The sequence below is a fragment of the Gracilinanus agilis genome, chromosome 1 (assembly GCF_016433145.1).
Source record: "Gracilinanus agilis isolate LMUSP501 chromosome 1, AgileGrace, whole genome shotgun sequence".
Lineage (NCBI taxonomy): Eukaryota > Metazoa > Chordata > Mammalia > Didelphimorphia > Didelphidae > Gracilinanus > Gracilinanus agilis.
In genome coordinates, this window is record NC_058130.1 from 282623519 (window position 1) to 282643672 (window position 20154).

General features: G+C 34.1%; 1 protein-coding gene across 5 annotated transcripts in view; it reads left to right on the top strand.

The window, feature by feature from the left end:
* Nucleotides 1–200: 200 nt before the first annotated feature.
* The window catches only part of SECISBP2 (SECIS binding protein 2), an 82936-nt gene continuing 62982 nt past the window's right edge, over nucleotides 201–20154 (top strand). For 2 of the 5 annotated variants that reach the window (XM_044662126.1, XM_044662141.1), the window contains exons 1-7: nucleotides 201–335; nucleotides 2115–2263; nucleotides 7445–7697; nucleotides 7962–8085; nucleotides 14867–15096; nucleotides 15819–15888; nucleotides 17314–17516. In XM_044662126.1, coding sequence (XP_044518061.1) covers nucleotides 300–335; nucleotides 2115–2263; nucleotides 7445–7697; nucleotides 7962–8085; nucleotides 14867–15096; nucleotides 15819–15888; nucleotides 17314–17516 — 1065 coding nt within the window. In that variant the 5' untranslated portion in view covers nucleotides 201–299. The remainder of the gene's footprint in view (nucleotides 336–2114; nucleotides 2264–7444; nucleotides 7698–7961; nucleotides 8086–14866; nucleotides 15097–15818; nucleotides 15889–17313; nucleotides 17517–20154) is intronic. The other 3 variants (XM_044662119.1, XM_044662150.1, XM_044662133.1) reach the window with 3 other exon arrangements.

Genomic DNA, 20154 nt, shown 5'->3' on the forward strand with positions numbered 1-20154 from the left:
TATAACCCTCCATATTTTCCTGAGATTGTAAGAGGTACTCTCCGTAAAGCACACACACCAAGTAGCCCACGTGCGCCCCGCCCTGGCGGATGAGCGCAAGCGTGCAGAGAGTGTTCCTGTAGGTAGGAAGCGCAGTGTCGTGGCGTGTGTCGCGCTTCTGTGACGCACTTTCCTTGCGTCGGTGGAAAAAAGAGGAAGCAGAGGAGGAGGAAAGAGGAGAAAGGAGGAGAGTAGACTCTTTTGCTCCTCTGAGGGAATCCCGGAGGAGAGGTCTCCTACCCGCCCCCCACTCCTCCACCATGACCTCGGAGGGGAAAAGGGAACCCGATAACGAGGTAAGGGCGGCAGAGAGGCCATTTGGCTGCCCGTTAAGGTTGTATGTACTCCTCCGCCCCGTCCCCGTCCCCTCCGAGTTCCCTCGTAGTCCTGCTAGCGGTGGGGGGGGGGGGGGAAAAGCAGCTGACTTCACCCCTGCACCGCCCATGCCACTCCTCCTCGCCCCTGAGGGTTCTCGAGTTTGGGCCCCGTAGGGCGCGTTTATCTCACCGACCCAGGGACTGGTGTATTTTCGTTGTTCTGGGCCTTGAGGACTCCTCGGCTCTCAAGTGTGTGTTTGCCCACGCATCCTTATTCGTTCATTTCTATTTATTTCCTCTCATTTCAAAACAAAAACTTTGAAGGAAGTATGGCTCCAACTCTCTTAAGTGTATCCTGATGCTGTCGCCAGTTCTTTTAACAATTTATTACATTTTTTGACTGATAAAAATATGAAGCATCTGAACGTTTACTCATGACACATTATCACTACTCTAAGATAGGGATGATAGTAGTAAATGTTAGTTGCATTATAGGCTAGGTCCAGGAGTCAGTACTTGCAAATTTCTCACCTTGGGATGCCCTGGTTTGAGAAAAGCAAAACCGAACGACTTTACCAGCATTAACATGTCTTAATCTTGCCAGAGGGAAAAGTAATTGCTGTGCTCTGCCTAGGAGATAGAGAACTGTCCTTGGAATCAAGAAGCCTTAAGTTCAAATGCTGCCTCTTAGACATACTAGCAGTGTTTCCCTGGGCAAATAATTTCCTTCAGTATTGTACACAACTATAATCTAGAACATGCATTTCAAGGAAAGTAACCTACAATTAGTAGGAGTTTACTCATTAGGGAAAATGAAATCAGACATTTAATAAGAACGAACTAAATTCTGCAAGGATTTGGAACCTCAAGAAGAAAACATTTATTAATTTATAAAAACTCTTCAAAGTTTTCTTTTTTAAGCCTTTAAAAATATACTTGCGACTAACTAACCACTAGATGGAGCCCTGGTTTTTGCGGTTCTCTAGGCTTTAACTAAAAGCTTAGATTAAAAAGTCAGCAATAGCACTTGTAGAAAAACTCTTGAAACAAGGAGATAAATAAAAATCCCAGAATTTGTACTGTTTAGGTTTAATTATATAGAATATTATCATCATAGAATATGAATTTTAATGGTTCAGATATGTTCATATTTAAGGAGGAAGTGGTCATTTAGAATTCTCACAAAATATACCTCATATTCAGCAAATCCTGTGATTATTTATTAAGGGACATTAACAGTTTATTAAGCAGAAGCACATTTTGTTTTATTTTCAGCACATTTTTATGAAAAGTTTTTGCATGCTTGTGCATTTTTATTAATGGAATATGTACTTTTTAATTTTCAGAGTCAGCTATCATTTCTTCTTAGTCATTCTTTACAACCCAAAGTGAAAGATGAATATATCTTTTCCAAGGTTTGAAAATGAAATCGAAACTCCTGGCAGACTGAAAACATAGGTCCTTTGTCTTTTGTTTCCCAGATTCTTATTTCTCCCCCTTTTATTGACTATGAACTCCTAAGTGATAATATCATTTCAAAATTCTACCTAAGAAGTATAAAAGGGAGAAAAAAACCCCAAAACTTAGGTCCATATTGTGTTTTAATTGTTTCAAAAATAGGAGGAAGCTCTTCTTCAGTAACACAGTGAGCATCAATGGTACCATTATGGTGTTTGATCTCTTTGAGGGTTTTTTGTATGTGTGTTTTTTCAGTTGGTTTCAGAATGCATGTAGCCAAAAAACCCTTTTTTTCCTCAGGGCGGCATCAAGTTATCAGCAGATGTCAAACCGTTTGTCCCAAAATATGCTGCGCTTAATGTGGCATGGTCAGAATCCTCAGACGCATGTGTCTTCCCTAACTACGCAACTACATGCTATCCATTTGTTCAGGAACTACCTGTGACTGAGTATGTATCTTTCTAAATGTCATGCCTTTTAGAAGAAATTTTTATTTCTTAACTTTTTGACTTTTAATAAGTTGCCAAATAACTTCATGTGAGGGTAGTTGGAAACAGGTCTCGGTCATATTACAATATAGTTAATGTTATGTTGGTGTGATATTACAGTATTATACACAGAAGTTCTAAGGATTCAACTGTGTATTCTATTTAAATGGAATCTTGAGCTGTTATTTTACTGTAGTGAAGAAAAAAGGCAAAAAGAAGAAACCCATGAGACCGCTAATTCTTAGGATATTTGGTTGTAGAATGATTCAATTCTGCATAGTCTTTAAAAGTGATCATATATAATGAATGGAGAGATGAGATGTTTTCTGGGATGTTGAGGGACCTCAAAAATATTTTCATGATTTATTTTTACATCTTGTTATGCTGAGTACTATTTGCTTAGTACTTCACTGTCTTGTGATCTTGAGTTTCTTTAGTGGAGGAAATGTTCTATTTTAAAGTTTTAATTTAGTAAATCTTGGTTTCAGATTACTTCTAGTCTTCACCCCTCCTCTCCATTTGCCATCTTCAGAATTTCCTTGTTTTACAAGAATCAGAAAAGTGTCTTTTTTTAACTTAAATTTCCTCATCTATCAAATGGATTGATAAATTAAGATCCAGTACTCTTAAATGGTTTATCCTGAGATTATAGAACTAGTTCATGCCAGAGCTGAAATTATCCTCACACTCAGTCCAGTGTTGTACCACTAATTAAACAACTGCATGATTTGGGGCAAATCAGTTATAGACTTTTGTTTTTTTCCTACCAGAATTGGGTTAATAAACTGCCAAGATTTTGGAATTTTAGTCAGTATAGGTAATCCCTAGTTTAGAAAAAGTATTTTATTCTTGAAGGTCAGAATTCATTAAAAATAATGTTCTCATTGGTGGACCACAAAAGCTTATTGAACCTATAGTATAGATAATGTAATTGTAATACTATTTATGGCATGAATTTTTCTGCCCTGAGAGATAAAGGGAGAAGGATAATGGGGGGATTATCAGTATTTGCAGGCAGCTAGGTGGCCCAATGGATGGAGTACTAGACTTCAAGTCAGGAAAATAAGTTCAAATTCAATCTCAGACACTTAGTAGCTATGTAGCCTTGGGCAAGTCACTTCACTCTTTTTGCATCAGTTTCCTCATCCATAAAATGAGCTGGAGAAGGAAATGGCCAAACATCTTTGCCAAGAAAACCCCAAATGGAACCACCAAGAGGGGGACACAACTGAAACAACTGAACAACAACAACAAAATTAGTAATTGCAAGCAGATACTTTGAAAAATGTTTGCATTATTAAACTATAATGCATATTTTGCTTTTAAAACATTTTGTTTATGACTCAAATTTAGAATGGGTAGTAAAGAAGCTATAGTCCTTTATCCTTTAAAACTATTTGTAAAAAAATTAATAAGCTAGGCATATATAATAGTAATTATCCAGATTTATTGTCTATGTAGTACCTAACAACAAAATAATTGCTAATCTATCACTTAATACTAAATTTATAAGGTTATGATCTGAGTGAGTTTTAGTATGTCTCATACATGAATGAGCATTGCACTGCTCCATTGGGGATCTGTGTGATCTATGAATTATTTTTTCTTGTTATCTGCTCTATTGTTTGTTGTAGTGAAAATGACAAAACTTTTTGTCTAAAAAAATTGCAATTTTTCAGAATTTATGCATTGTTTGAAATTTTCCTTTCATTAAGGTCCTATTCAAGTACCTCATTGTGGTGTAGAGATGCACTTTTAATTTCAAAGGGTATGTGGTACACATACTTTGGCTGATGTACCAAGCTGTAAAGGTTTATGAGTATAGGTTTGTGTTCTAAATCCAGCCTCACTAAGTTTGGAGACATTCATCACTAGGTTGGCTACAAGATGAGAAATTTTCCAGCTACTGCATTTCTTGAAGACCATAGAGGTCTTCAAGGTCGTAGAGGGATTGTGATCAATGCCAGTGAAGGAAATCCCAGCACCAACAAAGTCAGTCTCGAAGTACTGATATAAGAACTTTGAATTTGAAGATTTGAAAAATAGGATGAGTTGATATATTTAATAATGGAATAATATTAAAATCTGTATGCTTGCCAAAGTACCTCTAAAGAAATTAAAACCAATTGTGTAGGTGTACTTATTTCTGTGACATCACCTCATAGTGGGGTTTGGCATAAGATTAGTCTCTTTTCTTCTCAATTTAAGTTAATGTGAGGATTAGTAAGGTATAAAAATGACCATTATTACAGAAGTCTCAGGAAGTATGCATTGAGACTCCATCTAGCTAATATAGAGGGGAAAAAAACATTAAAGAAAGCATAAAGTTTGGCAGAACATCAAAGTCTGAAAAATCAAATAGATGAGCCCATAGGTGGGCCACAGTGAATTTAAGCACTATCTTCTCTTTACTTTTTATTAATTCAAGGTCTCTGGTCTGTACGTCTTTTTTTTAAAATAACTGATAAAGATTTTTGGAAAGACAGCCTTATTATAAAAGACTATATAGGCCAGATATACTAAATCAAAGGAAAGAGAAGGAAATCCTCCTTCCCCTCCCCACCCCATTTGTGAACATAAAGGAACAAACACCAGGGCTTTGAAGAATGCCTCCTTGCATTCAAGTACAAGTTATTAATTAATCAATGGTTTATTTGCAACAATCACCTCAGCCACTGTGTGTGCATACAACGATGATCATTAGTGTACCTACTCTTGTATTTTTTGTTTGCATTAAACCTAGATCTGTTTTAACATTGCATTGCTTCTAGTTCTGCTCTGTGTAGCCATATGAAACAAATTTAATCTATTCCATATAAGTCTTTCAAATTCTTTAATATATTTGTCATAATGGAGATCATCCTTGCTTCTAATACTCATCCTGTGCATTAACAGGCCATCCCAGCTTTATGTCATTTGCAAATTTAATGAGTTTTTTGTGTATATCATCTAAGTCCACAAATGGGGTGGGGGAGGGAGGGTGAAATGTCTATGATACCTTTCTTTTTCTCCTAGCCACACAGCACTTCTTTTTGATTTGGGCAGTTTCTATTTTAAGGATTTTACTGGGATACCAGTTTGGGAAGGGGAGGGAATGGAGTGTGGACCTTTCCCTTAAAGAATGTTTTAAAAGGAAGACCTCAAATAAGCATATGATAGTAGAGGACAACATATGATTAATTGCCAAAATGAATGGTTCAGACTGTAAGTAATTTTGTTAATTAATTTTAGGAAGACTGAGCATCAACTCTTTATTCTCCACCTCTTGAAAACCACTTCCAATTTCTAGTAATGTATTTATAATACCAGAATCATACTGCCATAAAACAATTTGGAGAGCTTTTGAACTTTATGATGGAATTTTTATTTGGATTTCTAAATAATTCCTGGCCAAAGGTATTATTTTTTAGTGATTTGTTTGAAGAAAACCACTGCTTTGGTTAACTCAAGAGGTTTTTTAGTGCCTTTCTATATATTGTCACTATAAAGGAAAATTATACATTTTGGACCCAGATGATGTCTTTTGCTCAGCTACTTACCTGATTTTAGTTTATTTCTTTATTTTACTGTAACTTTTTATTCATTCTGGCCAAATTTGCTCTATTGCTAAGAGGTAGGTATTAATATTATAAATCAAAATAGTAATTTAGTAATTTTTTTTACTTAATTTAAATTTAAAATAATTTACTAAAATAGTAATTTAGTCTGTTATCTTTTTTAACCCTTACCTTCTGTCTTGGAGTCAATACTGTGTATTGGCTCCAAGTGACTTGCCCAGGGTCACACAGCTGGGAAGTGTCTGAGGCCGGATTTGAACCTAGGACTTCCCGTCTCTAGGCCTGGCTCTCAATCCACTGAGCTACCCAGCTGTCCCTAGTCTGTTATCTTGAAACAAAATGGCATCCAGGGAAATTTTCATTGACCTTATGTAATTTTTAGTATTTTCAATGAAATATCTAAATGATATGTATATAGAGCAGATACTGGATGTGAGTTAATCAACCATCTTAAAACAAATGGTTAGTATTGCTTGTAGTAAATGCTAATAGCCGCATTACCTGCTTCTTGATGTTGTTTTGTTACTCTACTGATTATAGTCTACAGTTCACAAACCATAAATATAATATAGATTTCGACCCAGGGAAGGGTAATGTGAAAAAGTGGGTAATTTGGAAGAACTCTGAACTGTACCATATTTACTACTTAAAGAAAAAAAGCTTGGAGGAACCATTAAGGAATATTTTGGTGAGTCCAAGATAGATATTGTTACTGATTACTGCCCTTTAGGTTTTCCTGTCTTCTTGGGTGGCTTTGGGGTAGGTAGCTGTGATGGTCTATAATACTTTTCCCATACTCAGTATGAGATACCTGGACATTTTTCTTGCTAAAGCAAAATTTATTATAACAGTTTCATTTTGAGGCAACTGTGATTCTGATGGAATTGAATAATAATGATGATCTAGAGCAGTGATTCCCAAAGTGGGTCCTGCAGCGATCTAGGCAGGTGGCGATGGCCACAGGTGCATTTATCTTTCCTATTAATTGCTATGTAAATTAAAAAAAAATTAATTTCCAGGGGGCTGAGTAATATTTTTTTCTGGAAAGGGGGTGGTAGGCCAAAAAAGTTTGGGAACCACTGATCTAGAGGTTGTGGGATGAAATTTTTTTAATGGAATGTTAAATATGCCTCTATTTTATGTTTCTTTTTAATATCACAATTTTGAAGCATATAGAAAGTAGTTTCATTTTTATTGAGATTCCTTGTCCCCCCAGTTATTCCTAGAACATATATCATTTAAGAGCATGTAATCTCTTAAGAGAATCATGAGTTATATAGGGTTTTTTTTTGTTAAGTACATTTGAAAGAAAAACCTTTCCACCACAGGAAAATGGTACATATGTGAAGTTGGATACAGTATACAGAAAATAAAAGCAATACTTTGCAAATTAAGAAATACTAAAATGTTTATGAAATATTTAATTGTGTTGGCTAGGAATATTTGACCACAAGAATTTAAACTTTTCTAGAGATTTCAAAAATCTAGAACTCTTAAGTAAAAAGATCTTAATTCCTGTTTATTATTAGTCTCTGCTTGCTTTGTTATGTAAAATCTTCAATTAAAGTGTACAATTTTTATTTAGACAGAAGCCTTATGCCGAAGATGTCTCTCTTGGATCTTCTTCACCTTTTTCATCTCAATATTCATCTCCTGATTTTGCTGTTGATCATCACTGCACTTCTTCTCACTCATCTGTGTCTGCACAAACTGTTTGTTCAGTACCTGGCTCACAGTATGATTATAATCAACCTAAATATTATAGTAATGTGCCAATAGTTAAGTCCAGAAATGAACAAATTTGTTCTCTCCCACAAGAAACTAAAAGCCTATTTAAGGTTAGTAGAGGCTATATTTTTATAATTTTTTAAAATTTGTAATTCTAGTATTTGTAAATTAAAAAGCTGGTAAGTACTACCTATAACATGCATTGTTTTTTCTTTTGTCTAGTATTTTAAAATGTCTAGGTATTAATTTGATCTTTAATTTTCTTAAAAACAATTTATTGTGAGCTTTTGAAATAACTTTTTGAGCATTTTTAATTTTGAATATTTTTATAGGAGCATTTTTCTCATTTCATGTCATTTTAATCTTTCTTGCAGAAAAGAACATGTGATGAGCAAAAATTAAATAATAAAGGGCCTGAAGGAAATTCATCCTCTAATATAAAACCAGCTAAAAGTTCCCATCAGAATTCTGCCCATACTGAAGGTGGTTCAAAATCAGGTAAAAATTAGTTAAATCTAGGACAACTGTCATTAACCCCAAATACAAATAACAGAATAAAAAAAGAGTAGAAGCTGCCTAAAATAGACTATTGGCCCTTGTCCTTTTAATGAACATTAAAATTTGGTCATTTTTCAGTTGAGGAATTTCATACTTACTTTCCTGAGGCCATTTCTCCAAAGTATGGCAAAAAATATAGACAGTGATGAAAAGTAATATTTTAGTAGCTTTTAATTTTGGCATCTTAAGTCTATTAGAATTGAAATGGTTTGGGGAATATACACATACAGACCTGCATTTTGTCTGACTTCATTTCATTAGGATAGGAAACTTCTGATGAAGAATTTCCTTTGCCAAAAAAATTCAATTCAATTCAGATAATTGTCTTAGAGAAATTACCTGGGGCAGAGAGAGTTACTCATCTTCAGTGACATAGTTCTTATGTGACTGAGGTGAGATTTGAATCCAGGTCTTTCTGACTCTGAGGCCAGCTTTCTAGTGTATATCATAGATACCAGGGATTTCTAGCCTTCTTTAGACCCAACTCTGTATCTTTCAGTACACTTTACCTCCTGTTCAATATGAAGTATTTCCTAGAGTTTCCTACACATGAAAAGTAAAGATTTTTAAAGAAAATTATTCTACACATAACATTTTAAAGCATTACCCATTTTGTATAACTGACACATAGTAGATGCTTAATAAATATTTGTTCACCTCCAACAGTACTTCTTATGATAAACATTTATAAAATGAAAAACATGTATCATAAAGTTGTTAAATGTCTCAGAACATAGATAAATTAAGGAGACCTTTCATTCAATTTCTTTTCAACCAACAGTTTTATTCTCAACATGGTATTTGGAGGGAAAAAACCTGTATCTCATGTTCAGCCTCCACTTTGTTACTTTGATTTTGATGAAAATTCTAGCTCAAAGAATATGTTATAAATGAAATTAAAGAGCAAAGTAAGAAAGGGATTTATTTTGGATTTTCTGGTTATTATGGTGATCAGTTAATTCATTTCTTACTAGGTTATTGCTGATTTTTTTAGATCATTTTGAAAAGAGTTTCATATCTAAAACTCAATCATTTGATTTTAGTCAATGGGAATTATTCTTCCAACTTTCTCTTTTAATTTTTTTCAGATGCCTTAAAACAATTCCCTCTCTCACCATACACGTCTTGGTATTTCTCACCAATCTTAAATTTTTTTCCTTAATCTCCAATTTAAAAAAAATATTTCTTAGGATAAGAATACTATATATTAATACTATAAGGCAGTCATGCTCCTTTGACAAGTTTCATTTCCCTGGGAGGAGGGAGTGGGATGGGCAGGGGGTGTGTGGATAATATTAACACCTGAACTATACCATGCTACATTTCTTCTTTTAGGCTAGAGCAAAAACAAACACGACTTTTTTACATTTTGTCTTTTATTATGAGAATTTTCTTAGGAGGAAGGGGAATGAGCATTTATTAAATACCTACAATGTGCTAGGCACTCTGCTAAATTCTTGACAAATATTATTAATTGCTGTCTTAGTATTGTCACTAATTTCCTAGTAACTATATTAGACCCTCTGGGAATTTTCAAAAACTTAGAAATATTACCAGTTTAGAAATGCTAGCATTTCTATTGATAATGTTATACATTTTAATAAATGATAACTGGTTTAGGGACCATCAACAGGTAGATCAACAATATAGCTAGCATCTATGCCTGCTTATACTGTGAGATTCGGTCTCATTGAAAATGAAAAGGACTAAAGACATGGCTCTTACTATACACTGCCCCAGAGTATATCTTAATGGGATACTTGACAACTGCTATTTGAAAGGAAGTAGGTAAGCTGTGGGTAGCATGATTTTCCCAGTAGCACCTATATAGCAACTGTTTTGGATGCCTGAATAGCCATTAGTTTATTAGGTTATAACTATTGATATATATTATTTATATATACACATACATGTGTGCACATGCATGTGTGTGTGTGTGCATGTATATAATTGCTAGTGCCTGGCAAGGAAAGCCAGGTGGAAGGAGAAGGGAAGAATTAGAAACTTGAATACCTTAGGCGGGAGGCAGAGTGGGCATTTTGGAGAATAAAGAAAGTTGTGGTTGTTTTGAGACAGGCCTCAACATTGCCAATTGGGAAGGTGATACAACTCATCTTTCTACCTTCCTATTAGTTGTATTTATTAAGCATTTATTAAGTACTTACCATTTGTGCAGCAATGTGCTAGATACTGGGGTTACAAAATGAAAAGAAAACATTGTTCTTGCTTCCAAGGAAGGAGAGATACAAGGAAATAAACATTTATTAAATGCATACTGTATGCCAGCTTTACAGGCATCTCATTTGATCCTTATAGCAACCCTGTAAGGTAGGTTCCATTATTTTCCCTATTTTTAATTTTTTTTCCAGCTGAGGATTCTGAAAAAAAAAAAGAGAAGTAAAAACATAAACAAACAGAAGTAAAGTGACTTTGTCAGAATCACACTAGTAAGTGGTTGGAGCAGAATTTGAATTCATATCTTCCTGACTAGGCTTAGTACTCTTAACTGCCCAAGTGACTAGCTTCTCAGGGAGGGAGACAACATGCAATTAACATTATACATATATGTATCTCAATGGGAGGACACTAGCAGTGCCATGGAAAGAACTCTTACAAAAGATGGGATTTGAACTGTCCTGAGGGAAGCCAGTAGGTAAGCATGATCTATGAAACAAGGATGTGATCTGGCAGAAAATTAAAAGATTAAATATTGACATCTTGAGTATCAGTGATATTAAATGGACTGAAATGGGCGAATTTAATTCAGGTGTTCATTTCATATACTCCTGTTGGCAAGAATCCCTTAGAAGAAATGGTTATTAAAAGAATGAAAAAAGCCATATAATCTCAAAAACAGCAGAATGATATCTATTTGAATCCAAGGCAAACCATTTAATACAACAGTAATACAAGTCTGTGCTCCAACCACTGATGCCAAAGAGGTCAGAATTGGTTAGTTCTATGATGATCTATAACATCTTATAGAAATAGCATCCAAAAAAAGATGTCATATTCGTCGTAGAGGATCGAAATACTAAAGTAGAAAATCAAAAGATAATTGAGTATTTGATCTTGGAATGTGAAATGAAATAGGGCAGAGACCAATATAGTTTTGTCAGGATAACATGCTAGTCATAGCAAGTACTCTATTTCAGTATCCCAAAAAGCAGTTCTACGCATGGACATCACCAGACCAGATTCATTATATGCTTTGCAGCCACAGGTGAAGTACTGTTCATTTGATTAAAAAACCTGGAGTGACTCAGATCAAGAGCTTCTTATTGCAGAATTTAGGCTTAAACTGAAGGAAAAATCATCAGAACTTATAGGCATGATCTAAATAATATCCGTTATGAATAAAGCAGTGAAGGTAAAGAATAGATTTAAGAGATTAGGAAGGTAGATAGAATGCCTGAAGAATTATGGGCAGAGTCTTGCAGTATTGTACAGGAGGCAGCAATAAATAACATCCCAAAGAAAAAGAAGAGCAAGAAAGCAAAATGACTGTTGAGGCTTTATAAATAGCTGAGGGAGGAAAGAAAGAAAGCAAAAAGGAAAGATAAAACCTATTGAATTCAGAATTCCAGAGAGTTGCAAGCAGAGAGAAAGTTTTCTTAATGAGCCATGCAAGGAAATAGAAGAAAACCATGGAATGGAAAAGACAAAGATCTCTTCAAGAAAACTGGAGATGTTACAGCAGCCGGGCCATCTTTGAGAACCCTGACTTTTTATGATAGGCTGTGACAAACTGCTAAGCTCTATTTGAGACTAGACCCTATAAATCCTCAAAATGTATGTAGTATTACTACACATTTTGTTTATCACTGCTTAAAATAAGGAAACATTTCTAAAGATGTCCTGCATGGCACTTATTCCACTTCTTCAGATGTGTTGCTCAGTTATTCATTCCCTTAAGCAAAGATTACTGAGTTCTCAATTGAAGAGATTGTGTGAGGTTGGAGACCTCCCCCTCCACCCATTTGTTTTTTCTGTGATGGCTTATCTTTCTCCCATGTAGAACAGTTACCATTAAGTCAGTTACTTCTTCCCAACGAGGATTATAACCTTTAAATGTGACTTGAAAAGAGTCTATAACTGCTCCAGGGTCCTCATCAAATCTAAGAATGTTAACTTTTTCAAGTGGAGAGGTCAGTGAGGCAGAAAGGCTTGTATTGTCTAATAAGAACTACATTATCTCTGCAATCATGACTAAGTTTCTTGAAGAGGGAAGATGCCATCAGAATAATTTAAATTCAGCTAAAGGATCAGTTAATTTGTTCCATACACACCAGTATTCTAATGGTTTGGGATTTTTATGTACTTTGATTAACCTCAAATCTTTTAGACATACACATTTTGATTATTACTCTTCTCCACTCTCAGCCCCTCAATTTGAAGGGTCTTCCTTGAGAAACTCCTCAATTGTACTCCCTAATTCCTTGCTCAGAGAAGATTCAGGTTCCAGAGTAGGGTCAGTTTGTTCTAATTTTTTTTTTTTACTAATTCATACTCATTGATTTCTATTTGGTTTATTCTAATTTTGAGGAAATTTAGGGATTTTTTTATTTAGGGAATTTTAGGGAATCCATTTGCCACTTTCTCTTTTAAGCTATTCTTATTCTTTTCCTTCAGAACTTTTATTTTTGAAATCTTGTTTCTTGTCTTCTAGATATTTGTGGAGTCTTTGTAGAAAATCACATGCCCCCTGAATTTCTAGATGCAATTGTTAAAAATCAACTTGCTCCTTTTTTGCATGTCTAGATCAACAATAATTTTTGAAACTTGTTGATGATTTATTTTGGTTTATTTATCTCTTCAGCCTTGGTTCCTGAACTGGGACTTTGTACAAGGGCCAGGCATCAGCTTCTTATTTAGTAGTGTGGTCACTTTGATTGGCTTCACATTGAGTCCTGTGTTGACCTCCATCTCCTAGGTTTAGATACTCTCCCTCCCCTCCCTGAATCTCTGAGGTCTGGATTATGCAATGTTCAAGACATAGTGCTCAGGACTCACAACCTTTCCTCTCCCTATCTGGGGCTTTCTTACTATCCCTGGGCCTTGGGGGTAGGGAGTGCTTTAACTGATACTATTTCCAGGCACAGCTTTGCAGGCTACACATATCTCTGATTGAACTAGGAGACTTGTCTGTGGGCTTCTAGTTGGCTTTGTCTTTAGTTCTGGCTTGGAAGAAGCCACTTGCTGTAGTTGCTTTTTTTGAACTTCTTGGTCATTATTTGGTGGTGTGAGAATTTGGGGGAGTTTCTTGGATTAGGTATATGGGGGCTAAGCAGTTGACTTCAGTTCAGGCAAGTATCTTGGGTGACAGTCTCTTTGTTGTGTTTTTTACTGAAGAGCTTCACACCTTTGTTTTCTGGATTTCTTGAAATTAGTTCTTAAATCTTAACAATGCTATTTAATGGTTTTCCTCTCCATTTTACTTTTAACTTTTTTTTTTTTAATAAGTTGTATATTATCAGGGACATGTTTCAGACTTGAATTCTATTCTAAATTTCAGTGACACCTGAATGGTAAAACATATCCTCCTTGTTTTAAGAGCCTATTTACTTACTCCTACTTTTAAGAGCCTTGTTGTTCTCCATACTCTATGCATTTATGTATGGAGGCGATGTAGTTAAGTGTAGTGACTAAAGCTTCTAAGTCAATTCAAAATTACCTCTGACATACACACTGGTTATATTTGCCCTTGCAAATTGGTCACTTCATTAGTGCTCTAGGCCACTGGTGTCAAACTCAAATGGAAGCAGCTGGCTAGCCTGCATATTGACTAAGAAAACCACAAATTAACATTAGATTATATTTTATTATTTTGTTAAATGTTAGCCTGATTACATCATAATCAGGGCAGGCCTATTTTGATACCTCTGTTCTAGGCAAATCTAAGACCTCTAGAGAAAGTACTGGCCTGCATTGGTAAATGGAAATTCATCACTAGGCCATACCCTATTGCTAATCCAAGATGCCCTCTGAGGTCCCTTTCTGCTCTACCTCTATGGCCACATTATCTGAGGTTCCTTTTGTGGATTTTGTCTCATATGAATTACTTGGCTTCTTTGTTGCTACTGTTACGAGGTTTTAGCTACTCTCTCTGTGATAGCTCACGAGGTATACTTAAGTCATTTTTTACTTTTCCCATTTTCTTTCTGTTACTGGGTCTATTAGATTTAAATTTGTAAGAAAAAAACATGATTGATCATATGGTTTGATGGGGATATGATTGGAATTTTGACATTAAAAGATCACTATTGCAAATATGAATAATGTGGAAATAGGTTTTGAACAACGATACAAGTAGAATTGTTTGTCAGCTCCGGGAGGGAGGAAGGAAGAGGGGTGGGGAAAATCATGAATTGTGTAACCATGGGCAAAAAAATTCTAAATAAATAAATAATTTAAAAGATTAAATTTTTAAGACTACCACCAAATATTTTTGCCAGTTTTCAGTATGTGTATTAATTCCTGGCCATGGAGTCATGGTCGAGAAATCTAAATCTCATTCTCAGTGTGATCAATACTTTTGGGTCTTACTATATTTCATTGTTATATATAAGGATTGTAACTTGAATATAACAAAAGTAATCAGAATATTTTGAAAAAGCTATAGTTACTAACTCTTTGGCCACTTTAGAATAGAATCTCTATTGAATGTAACCAAACCTTTGTTGAACTGATTTTGCATTTGCTCTTAATTTTGTAATTACAGAGATTTCTCATAAACGTGCAGACAGGAAACCTAAAAGTAACCGAAAAAATGAGTCTTCTTCCAAGCCTGAATTTGAACTGAAGCTGTTGGATTTCCCTAAACTACAAGGTTCTGAGAACAGTGATATGCCAGAATTACAAAAGCAGCCCAAATGGGGACCTTTGAACGCCACTGTTAATGATATATCCCTTTTAAGAGAAGTAGTGAAACCTACTCTAACGTTATCTAAGGTTAGTTAAGGTTGTGTTGCTCATGCTTTAAGCGTAGTATCAAAATATATCATTGATGTGACAAACTTTTTCAAGTTAATTATTTCCTAAAACTTATTCTTGCAACTTTAAAAAACTGAGAAGAGGGAAAAAAAATCTAAATTGTTCCCCTCATTTTTAGCATCTAGATCATCTTTGGATTCCCCCCTCTCTGCCCCCACCATTGTTCTTATTTTAAAATATAAAAATTCAGAGGCAATTGCTTATAGTCATTTTTTATGGCTTTGAAAAAAATTATTTTTTGTCAAAGAATGTTTATACTGGTAAAGGTTGGGAACCACTGTTTTAGAATGAATATGCTTTCTGATAAGAAGTTATTTCCATATTATAAGCCCATTCTACAATAATTTGACTTTAACTTTTATGACAGTAAAAAATTAATTATGCTTCAGTGTTTAGCAGTTGCAATCCAAAAGTAAAGTTGATTTTTAAAAGTAATGTGAGCAATAACATTGACATCTTTATATCATGGAAAATACAAATATTCAAATTTGGGCATTATTGTAATTACATAAATAGCACTTGTTTTCTTTTTTTTGTTATTTGTGTTTGTGTCATTGCATGTATATTGTTTCCCTTGTTCTGCTTACTTTACATTATCACTTCATGTAAGTCTTCCCCATTAGTGTAGCTTACTTGGCTTCTGTCTCATATTAACACAAATACCCTTGTTAACTTTTTAGGAAGCATTAGTTGTGAAAGCTGAAACATCTGAGCCTGAGAATGACACCAATTCCCCCTCATCTACAAGAGGTAAGAATAACTATAGAATATTTTAAAAGATTTGAGTCATTTATATAAAGTACAGATTTAACTGGCTAGTCAGCTAATTTTGATTCTTTTCCAAACCATTTAGAGGTTACTTTAAATGTTTGAGTAATTGTGAACTAATTATGCAGTTTTTCTTATAAAAAAATCTCTAATCATAAAAATTAGTTTGTGGGCTTAAAGTGAGCAAAGGAAATGTTGCAAATATCCAGTTTGGTAACAGAAAAAAAAAAAAGAAAGAGAGAGGGCAACTTTACAAAGGAAATATTTTGGGTAGCAGCTAGGGTGGTTCAGTAGATTGAGAGCCAGGCCTAGAGACAGGAGGTCCTAAGTTCAAATGTGATTTCAGGAACTTCTTAGCTATGTGACCCTGGTCAATTGACTTAACTCTCATTGCCCTTACTGCTCTTCTGCCTTGGAACACTCAGGATACAGTATTGATTCTAAAATGGAAGGTAAAGGTTTTTTTTAATGAAATATTTTGTAATTACGTGTAAGATTGAATCAAATAAAATGTTATTTTTTTCAAACTAGCTAGACTCTTAGATAGGAAAAAAATGTTCAGAGAGGAGTTTAATGTGATTATTTCTTTCTATAAAATGAGAATAAATTTAACATTGCTTAAGAGAACAAAAATAAAATTGGTTATTATAAATATGTTGCATTTTTCAATTTCTCTTTGTATAAGTGAACATTCAAATTGCCCTTATTTTAGATTGCTAGATTTTTTTTTAAATGGCTCCCTTGAATGATAATTTAAGGTGAAAAGCACAAGAATACTGCTAGCATACTTTTAAATAATGTAGAACAATCTGTCTTTTCCCTTATGGGGTAACCACTAGCTCCTGACAGGTGTTTAGCTTTATAGAGTTCACCTGTCAATATCTTCTTGATGGATGTTCTTTTGTTTTGTCTGTAGATAGAGTTTCATGGGTACCTTAAGAAGTAGTGTTGCTGTACTCATACCTGTGTTCTAAAAAGAAATAAATTACCAGTTATTATGATAGCTGAAGGCTAGTGATCTTTGACTTCTGATATTAAAGGTACACATCAAGGTTAGTAGGGCCACAATTTGGTCTTTAGCTTTTTAATTTTGTGTTTTTGCCACATGGATTTATGGCCTTTTGTTTCTTAACTGAATCCATTGTTTGGCCTTTTTCCCTGAATTGAAAAGCCTTGTTCCTACTCCCATTAGATTAACCTAATAGTTATTGGGGAAAGTTTGATATGCATGCATTAAGGAGGAAAAAAATTTAGCAAAGGCTGTTTCCAGGGAAATTTTTGAATAACAACTGAATTTGATTATGCTTTCAGTAATTATTTCATGTGCTGCATGTTCAACAAACAACGAGGAAATTTTTTCAAATTATTATTTAAAATCTTTCAATAATTATGATTATTTTTGAGCAGAGCTATCTTGGACACCAATGGGTTATGTTGTTCGGCCAACAACCACTGAAGCACCAGCCCTTAAAAATGTTACTTCACTGACAAATACAAAGAAAAATTTATCAGTAACCCCTAAGAAAATTACTACATCATTCTCATCACCTGAAGTTCTAACAACCAATACTTACAACAAAGAAAAACAAATAACTCAGAATCTTAAAAAGGTAAGCAAGAGTATGTTATTTCTTTTGTTGATTCTATCCATTAATATTCCTTAATAAATTCTTTTGAAAATTGCCTAGTATATAGGTTAAATATGAGATGTTCCATAAACAATTAAAAACTAATAGAATATAGTGAGTTTTTAAGACAAGTGTGTTAAACACTGCATTACCAGAGAATAGCATTGTATTTTTGCTTTCATTGCATAAATTTTGGGTATGTTTGTACCTTGAAAAATCATTAGAATTTCAGTTAAACATTAAAACTTTATGCAGTGACAGCTTTATATGGGTGAGACTGACTTTTCTAATAACAAGAAGTGATTCACCACCATCTACTGAATCAAAGGGAAAAAAGCTTATCTTTGTCATTCTTTTCCATGTCTTGGCCTAGAGTCTTGTTGAGTCAAATTAAGCCACAGGCTCTACTAATGCCAGTGATATTCCATCAATTTATTTAAATTTCAACCTTTCTGACAGATCCTGAGAATAACACTGCTGAATTTCTTGTTGGCACTATTTGATTTTCTTGTGGATCATGGAAAAATAATATTGGTGAATTTCTAGTTGGTTTTATTTATGATTGGAACTATAGACACAGGGAATACCTCCTCCCTCTAAAAAACAAAAACTCTTCTTTATAACAGATAAGTCAAAGTGATAGGATCAATTTCTACCATGTTTCCCCTCCTACCACTATGTGGATTAAGCTGGTTCTTTTCCTAAGAGGCAAAGAAGCTAGGACTTGTTTGGCCCAGGCTCACGCAGAACTACTATTGATGCAAATTCTTGAAGTCTTTATAATGTGTTGATGTGGCTTCTGTTCACTTAAGGATCCACTAGCATTTTTACATTATATGTAATGCTATAGTTTTTGCCATATTTTGTAAACATCCATTTTTAATACTGTTTAATATTAGTTTTTTACATAAATAGGCATAATATTTTGCCAAAAGTTTTTTGATAAAAGTATGATTATAGTTTTACTAATATTGGATCAACTGCAGTCTTGTTATATATCCAATTGCTTTATCTTTTCCTTATTAAAGTATTAGGACCATACTTGTCTCATAAAGAAATTTGAGAGAATTATTTCCTTTCCAGTATTTGCAAACTGTTTATGTAATAGTGGAATAAATTATTCTTTGAATATTTGCCTTAATTTATTTGTAAATCCATATGCTATTGGGTTTTTCCTTTTGGGGAGTTCATGTATGACTTGTTCAATTTCTTTATCATTATTTGGGTTATTTAAATTTTCTTATTTTTTTGTATGGATAATTTATATTTTTATTAATGTTAGTGTATTTCATTTGTTACCAGTTTTGTTGGCATATACTTGGACAAAATATACTTAGTAATTTCCTTTATTTCCTATTCATCTGTCGTGGATTTTCCTTTTCTATGCCAGAATTTTATTTACTCCCTTTAAACCAGATTAAGATGTAATCAGATTAACTAAGGTTTACCTTTTGTTAATGTTATTAAGAAGCTACTAATTTTTTAAAATTAAGGTTTTTTCCAATTTTTTTCTCTTTGTTTTTTATAATTTATATTTTTGTGTTGAGATATAAACTTCCGTATAAGGCCTGTTTTGTCCAAATCCCAAAAGTTTTATGTTCTCTAGTGATTTTCTTTGATGAAACCATCTATTTGCATTATTTTTACTTTGATACTTCAATTCTTTAAGATGAAATTATTTAGGTCCAATTTGTTCTAATTTTTTCTTTAAATGCCACAAATTATAATTTTTATTATGTTTAGGGATTTCTGTTTATGCCTTACCACATGGCCAGATTTTGTAAAGATGATTGCACAGCTGAGAATAATGTATTCTATTTCCTGAGAGTTATCCTAAACTCCACAATGCTGATTTTATCTTTGCATCATCTCATATATTTCCCCTTCTCCCCTCCGACACTACCACCATTCTAGTGCAAGCCTTCATTACTTCATTCCTGGATATTACATATAGTCTGCCAGTTAATCTGCCTGCCTCACATTTCTCCCTCAGTTAGCCACCAAAGTGATTTTTCTAAAGTCTGACCATATCACTCAGTAAATTCCATTGGCTTCCTTTTGGCTCCAGAATCAAGTACAAAATATTTTGCTGGTACTTAAAGCCTCTTCTGATCTTTCTAGTCTTCTTACACTTCATTCCCCATCATGTACCATATCCAGTGACACACTGTTTTCCTGGGTGTTCTACATATAAGACACTCCATCTTTTGGTTCCTGTCATTTTCTCTGGCTGTCTCCCATATCTGGAATGCTCTTCCCTCCTCAATTCCACTGAGTGACTTTCTTGGTTTCTTTTAAGTCCTAACTAAAATTCTATCCTGTACAAGAGGCCTTTCCTAATCCCTCTTAATTCTAGTGCCTTCTCTTAACATAGAAGCTCTTAATTTTAGCAATGATATTCCCAGGTGTTTTTCATTTTGCTTATTTTAGGATTTACTATTTATTCATCTTTTCACTTTGCCTTCTGATTTTAAAAGCAGTCTTCATAAACTCTTAATAAAAATCCAGAATTGAACTTTCCAAAGTACATGTAACATACAGTTTGATTTATGTGACATTTTCGGCAACATATTTAATAGAGTAAAAATAAATTATACTTGAAATGTTTTAAATTCAGTTT